Source organism: Elaeis guineensis, chromosome 6, assembly GCF_000442705.2.
Source record: "Elaeis guineensis isolate ETL-2024a chromosome 6, EG11, whole genome shotgun sequence".
In the NCBI taxonomy this organism is placed as follows: domain Eukaryota; kingdom Viridiplantae; phylum Streptophyta; class Magnoliopsida; order Arecales; family Arecaceae; genus Elaeis; species Elaeis guineensis.
Window position 1 is genome coordinate 18,017,480 of NC_025998.2, and position 7,059 is coordinate 18,024,538.

A 7,059-nucleotide genomic window follows, 5' to 3' on the forward strand; every position below is an offset into this window, starting at 1 on the left:
TCCTGCAGCTAATTTAAGCTTCCCTTGCAGCTCAATTCAGATATCCTAATGTTCACATCATCACCTTTTGTGCCAAAAATTTTACATATTTCACAAACCTTCCCAAGTTGTGACTGATGATCCTAACATCGTTATTTTATACCATTAGGTAATAGCAGTTACAAAAGACAAGCTCAGGGCTTAAATTCGAAGAGCACGCGACCTTATAAGGTTCATCTCAAAGTAGCTGGAACCGTCATCAAGCAATAAAATGTTGTAGGCAGACATTGATCCTTGAATCATTTACAACCACACACACATACTCAAACCACCAAGAAACTGTTGGAAGACACCTCAATCATCGTCCTCAAGGACACTCCGCCGCCTTTGAATCTGATGAGGTGAAGCAAAAGTGAATCATTATGTCCCAAACTTCATAGGTATGGTTATTACATATGGATAGAGGCAAAGAAAACACAGTAACTGTTTGTGCTATTAACTACTATGATTATTATTCTTTTAGGAAAATTAAATAGCTCAATTTTTATCATGCCAAATAGTCGAAAAAAAAAAAAATCAAGGTCAGCTACTTACTGTAACTTTTGTCTGTTTACTTGTTTGGTTGTTAATCTGCTCAAGCAGTGAGATAAGCCTCTCTTCGGATACCTGCAAGCCCAGTATGACAAAAGACATTTAAACATTAAGTAAATGATAACCCCAAAAATTTTACGGTGGACATCAGCCTTCCTCAGACTCACTGCATTACCTTTTCAGAGATCTGACCCATTTGAGAAGCTCTAAGAAGCACATCTTCTACCCCTCTTGCCTTGTCAGGTTTTACCAGAGCAATACGAGCTACTGTTGATATATAGAAGAGCGGTATTTAATCATCAAAGCTTGGCGGAACTTGGAAAAGAACAAAGAAATCTTTTCTTTCTTTTTATTTATCCTCTCTGTGTGGAAATATGACAGGTATGCCATTGTCCAAGTCCAAACTCTCCCCAGCACAAATGCTGAGAAAAGGGAAACATGGTACCATGCCATGAAATACTGTGATGACATAAAAATGAACGTAAAACAGGGTTGTGGAAAAAGTGAAAACGACATTCTCACAAATATCAGAAGCATGTGTGATACTACCTGCCATGTTTCATGAATATCAAATTGTGATTGCCTTTCTTCATGCTTGTGTGTATGCATCTATTTAGCAACCTAAAGTATGGAAATATTTTTCTCTCTCTACCCCTTATTTCCTGATTAATAAGCAATAATCAAGAATGAGAGACTCAATTCGCTCCTGCATTTCCATTTCACAAAACAGAAATCATGAACCACTCCTGAATTACCCCTTCCTATCATAATTTAAGCCTCTAAATTTTTCTCCGCTTCAAAGTTTGACCCTGTTATAGTAAACTAAATTCATAACAGCAAAAACTTGGTCACTTTCTGGGTTGCTCAACCGGCATCCTTCTAATAGAACACATGCCCCATCCATGCGGTTCCAACATGTCAGTGAAACTGCGAAAGAAGTAGCTTTATGTTGCCAATAATAGGTATATAATGTAAATTTGATTCTTAAATAAATTCCTCTACCTCATAACAACCTTACCTTTTCAAACCTAAATGTCAAAATGAGCATTTCCATTTTGAAATAGTGAGAGATTAAAACTAAATTGAATTTTGACCTAGAGGTTGAATATCCCCTTCTAGTGGAAATATTAGGAAGACATATTGTTCATTGCAAAGAAGTGGTTCTCCTACCTTAAGAAATCATGTTAACTTCCACCTGTATGACAGCTGACCAAGAAAGCATAGTCTGGTACAGTTATACGGACAAAAAGCTAGCATGAGCATATCATGGAAAGACAGCACACTGCCGTGCGGTAGATACTATAATGAATATAAGCATGGATTGAAGTTCCAGTCAGCACAGCATATATGGCATCAATGTATCATTCAATGGCATGGAGCTGAGTCCCTCCAAGTGCATAGCACACCACTGAGCCAGTGTGTACCCAGCACCAGAACAATATCAGTGCCAATGCCAATTTGATATGCAATATCTAAATTCCTGAGTTTTCTCAACTCTACAAGAACAAATTTTCACTTACCCACATAAAGGAACAAGACCAAATGCACACCCTTATGACACATCTCGCAACATCACAAACTTATAATTGCAGGATATATTTTTACAGTAACATTTAGCAGTCCTAGTCCTAAAATATAAGCTTCAGTTCAAGATCTTACGCCTTTCTCTTGCTTGAGAAGACAATATCTGACTAAGCATCAACTGTCTATGTTCTTCTGCTTCCCTGAATCAGAATTTAATGACAGTTAATTCTGTAAGATTAACATGGTAAGTTATTTAAAGAAAATCCTACCTTTTGGCATCTTCTTGTGCTTTCTGCTGCTCTGCATTTTGCTGACTACCCTGATGCAAAAGATGCCATTCATCAGTGCATATTAGAGACTTAAGGAAGTAATTTTTAAAGTATTCGTTTATAATTAAAGGGCTAACTTACCATGCCATGTTGTGCCATCAATTCTTGCATCCTTCTTTGCCTAATGGCTTGTAGCTCTGGATCATCCTATTAAAATATAATAAATCAAATTTTGACTTCAAAACCCTATCAATAACAGAGACCTAAATCTTTGCATTCAATCTTATTTCTTTTAATAATCTGTTTCATTCCATGCTTAGCTTAGGTCTTAATCAGTTTGCATAAATCTCTATGTATTATTATTAATATTTGAAGAAGCATCATATATGCAATAATTTACAGTTAAGGACGATGTTAATTTTTAAAATAGGATTAAAGAAGGAAGAAATTCAAAAGATCAAGAGATGCAGGTCTTCATTTAGGTAAATCTGTCTGTCCATCCAAGCAGCTTTTCTCTTCCTCTTTACAGGAAGCATATACCCAACGAAATTCATCATGCTTTTCAAGTTTCTTGTAAAATGTCTCATTTGTTGGAACACTCAAATCTCAAAAGAGTGTTAAAGGGTATTGATGCATGCTACATTCCTAAATGGTTCTGCTCTCCAAATTGGGCCTCTATTTCTCGATAGGGAAGTGGATAAGTAGGACTATCTATTGATTGTTCAGAAGTCTCAAAAATAATTAACTTACCTCCAAAAAATAACCTAGCCCTTCCAATGTTCATATTGAGATTACCTCCTTCACAAAACTCCAGGCTAAGGTGTGCACTGATCTAAGTAATTGATTATTCAACAAACAGTGGACACCACTCTCATGCAATAGCAGCAGAAAGATGGGCCAGCAGACCCAAGTCTCCTGCAAAGCTCATGTTGAATGAACATGTTTATATTAAAACATCAGTTTGGACTTCATGCTCAAGTGGAAGCTGTTGCAGACGGAAAGTGCATTGGTAAAAATAACCACCTAAAAAGGTTTAGTAATTCGCTTGTATCCTGATATGGTGTATGATCGTTGTTGACAAGATCTCTCAATCCATGATCGGGATAAAAATGCCCTAAAATATCTGGATCTCATATTTGTATAACAATAATTAGGATCATAAGATCTAGATTCATCTTATAGATCATACAATCCCTTGGGCCATACGATCCAATTTGATCAAGTTATTTACACATTAAATGCCGAAATCCATTTTCTATCATTTATTTGAAAATATAGATTTTAGAATTGCTTATTTCATCATGAATAATCCTCAAACAAATAAAATTAGAAAGCTCCATCAGGTTTTCAACATCTGAAGTTGTAAATAAAATAAAACTTTATGGTCCATGAAGTTAAAAGCAAGATAATTATCTTTTTGGTTTTACAACCATTTGTTGAATTGGATTATGCTTTAAATATCCCACCAAAAATGATAATTGAGTTGTGTCTTTGGAGGGATAGTGAACTTGAATAAGTGGACATGATGACTGTTTCATTAGGGATGCTATATAGGCTTATGGAGGAGGTACCTAGACTCATACGTATGATTTTATATTCTTCATTCATTACTTGACTAATTGATTCAATTCTTCAAGTTCCCCATTTTTTTGTATTTGTGAAGTTTTTGAAAAAAACCTGAAAGAATCTCACAATCTGCAATTTGACCCACAATCCGATTTGATTCGACCTCCTTTCCGATTTACAACTCAGTTCCAATATTGACAACATTGCACACAATACCTATGTTGAGGGTTCAACACTCTTGTCTGACCAGGATTAAACGATCAATGCTTGTTCATACGCATACAACATTTCGAACAAATATTTCAAATAAAACAACATTGCGACTCCTTTCATTCAAAGACCACCATTAACACCTACAAGTAATAAATTGATGTAAAACTGGTATCTTTAAAGTATAGTCCAAGATTTCAAGGAATCAAAAAATGCCTGGTTCCTCCTAATTTTGTAAAGTTAATATCCACAAGGTATAGTCCTCTCAAAAAGCTGGATGTCAAACTATTTATAGTATATGAATCCTTCTTTACCATGTATCATTACTAAAGGGAAAATACTTTCACACCAAATCCAATCTCACAATTATCATCCATGTTCATCCTAGATATGTAGGGTCTTTTCTTTTATATTTCCTAACGCTTAATACAATGAACACTGCTTGTTAAAACCACTTTACATCTAAAATACATATGCCCACACCATATTAGTCGGTTTTGCACCATTTACCTTGTGCAGCTCCAAAACTTCTTTTAATGAACTTATGTTCAAGCATATCCATCTTCCACAAACCAACCTTAGCATTCTTATGTTCAGAACATAGAGGCCATATTTTCCGTCCTTTACCCTGATTAATACAAAATTGAATGCCTTAAGATCATCAAATTAATTTTTTCTCCATCAATGCAAGTGGCAATCACATAATATCCAAACGCAACTCTATGTTTCATTAACCCCAATGAACTCCAAAAGATTTCTTCTCATATTTCTCCATCATTCTATCAATTAGATACAAGATAACAAAGAGATCATGCATAGATATCCCTGGGACATCAACATTGATTGATTTGTTGATTGTACTTTACATCTTTCCCAAGTATTCTCCTTTACATTTGTTCTGAAATTGCTCCTTCCACATTCTTGCACTAAGTAAGGTCCAAAACACACTCCTAATTTAGTTTTACTTGGACACAATCTTCCTTCAACTTTATACATAACTTACTTAGAAACAAGCTTAGGGCAAGTAGCAGAAGCATTTTAACACATTGGTATCGATCCAGCATTTCTTATATTCATTTTTGAATATGAACACTTAAAAAAAAATAATGAATTTAGAGCTTAAAATTTATTTCACTTTTGCAAATGCATAGACAAAATTGTCCTTATGTTACTCACCTTTTCTTGCCTACTTAAACTTTGTCCTAAGATAAAACTGAGAAAAACATGGGACAATGTAATTTATTGTATCCTTCTTTGTACATACACCTAAGGTTCAACAGTTGCTTGACAAATTGAATGGAAGCCTAATACTATAACATTTATTCTCATTCTCAGAAATAATAAAAAAAAAAAAGAGGAGTATCCCTAAAGTATATAATTCAAAATGAAGATCTCAGACAGATACACCATGAACACCTTACCTTCCTGCACTTGTTATAACACATGACTACCAGAGGCTTTGAATGAGATACCGGTTAAGACTAAGCAAATTACACTAGTTATACCTTAAAAGAATATAGAGCGAACACTAAGTACACAAATATACCCAAAAGGATATGAAGGAATGATCCCAAACACTAAAAGGGAGAAAAAAATTATAAGGGCATGGACGAATGATGGTTTCGATCAATTCAGCGACAAAATGAGAACTGGTTAACTGCAGAAATTGATAGAAACTTTTTTTAAAAAAAAATCCTAAACTAGGGCTAATTTCAACTCCACCTTGGCTGAAACCAATTCATCTCAGTGGCAAATATTAGTGGTTCCTATAAAGGTGGTATTATGGCTAGCAATGTTAATGTACATAATAACCATTTCACATCATATATGCTTCCATATTCAACAGATTCATAGTGTTTCTCCTTTCTCAAAAAGTTATTTAAATAGATGTAGAGACAGGAAAAGTTTATTTATCTATCACCCTCCCCTCTCTGCCGCAAAAGGTAAACACACTGCATACTAGGAAACGACACAATCCAACAACATCATACAAGTGCCAGATGCACAAGCCTTTTTTTATCCGCCAGTGTTAAGCAAACTTGCTCAACCATATTTGCAGAGTGTTCTTGAGACAGACGATCTCAGATTCATTTCATTACACATGTACCATATCGTACCAGAAGTCTATCCCTGCTCAAACAACAATTAGATAGAAAAATTTTCCCATTAAGAAGGTTGACTTTGATTCAGTAGTACTTTCGTTTTATTTCAAGATCTACAAAACCTTACCCCATCACTTGTGCCCAAATTTCTACATCCCAAACTAGACTTTCAAGTCAGCTGAAATCATCCTCGACCCTATATAACAAGACCGAACAGGTTCAGCACTATCAGAATCACAGACCATTTCTTCTAGCTCTGCTCTTTCTGACCACCAAAATTGTTCAAGTACAGAGAATAAAAATCGTTTCGCACTGGTTCAAATATCTGGATCTAATTGAGTGTGAGCTATTCCAACTGCAGTCTCTAAGATATAATAATATAAAAAAACAGAGCCCTAATTGCAGCAGATCAAACGTTCGGATTCAAACAGAAAAGAGGATTTTGGGGGAAAAGGAAGAAGACGGGATCGTGTATACCATCGAGAGATTAGACGTTAAAAGATCGAGCTCCCTCCGCCTTGATCTCGCGACAGCTATGCGTTGTTCGTCGCTCTAACGCTACCGCTGCGCTGCTCCCTTTGCCTTTCCCTTGCCCAAAACAAAAGCGCCGAAGCTCTCAGTTTTACTTTTAATAATTTTTACCCCGAATTGGCTGCCGACGTCTTGGGCAAACCCACGGCGGCGGTAAATCTTGGGCTTGAGTGAGGCCCATTGCCAACTAGTTGATGCCCAGATGACTGCATGAGGCTCAATCATGCGCTCACGCTCTTATCAGCTGTATTGAGTAATTCTCTGTGTACCATTTACGGTGGAGAAAA

At 35.9% G+C, this 7,059-nt stretch overlaps 1 protein-coding gene across 1 annotated transcript; it reads right to left on the reverse strand.

Annotated features, from left to right (window-relative positions):
* Positions 1-117: 117 nt before the first annotated feature.
* Positions 118-6,855, reverse strand: LOC140858508 (uncharacterized). Its single transcript, XM_073259291.1, has 7 exons — positions 6,719-6,855; positions 2,505-2,570; positions 2,364-2,413; positions 2,230-2,294; positions 746-837; positions 574-645; positions 118-372 (listed from the first exon to the last, which is right to left on the reverse strand). Exons 1-7 carry the CDS (start codon positions 6,719-6,721, stop codon positions 334-336), a joined length of 387 nt encoding a protein of 128 aa, XP_073115392.1. The 5' UTR covers positions 6,722-6,855; the 3' UTR covers positions 118-333.
* Positions 6,856-7,059: the final 204 nt, after the last annotated feature.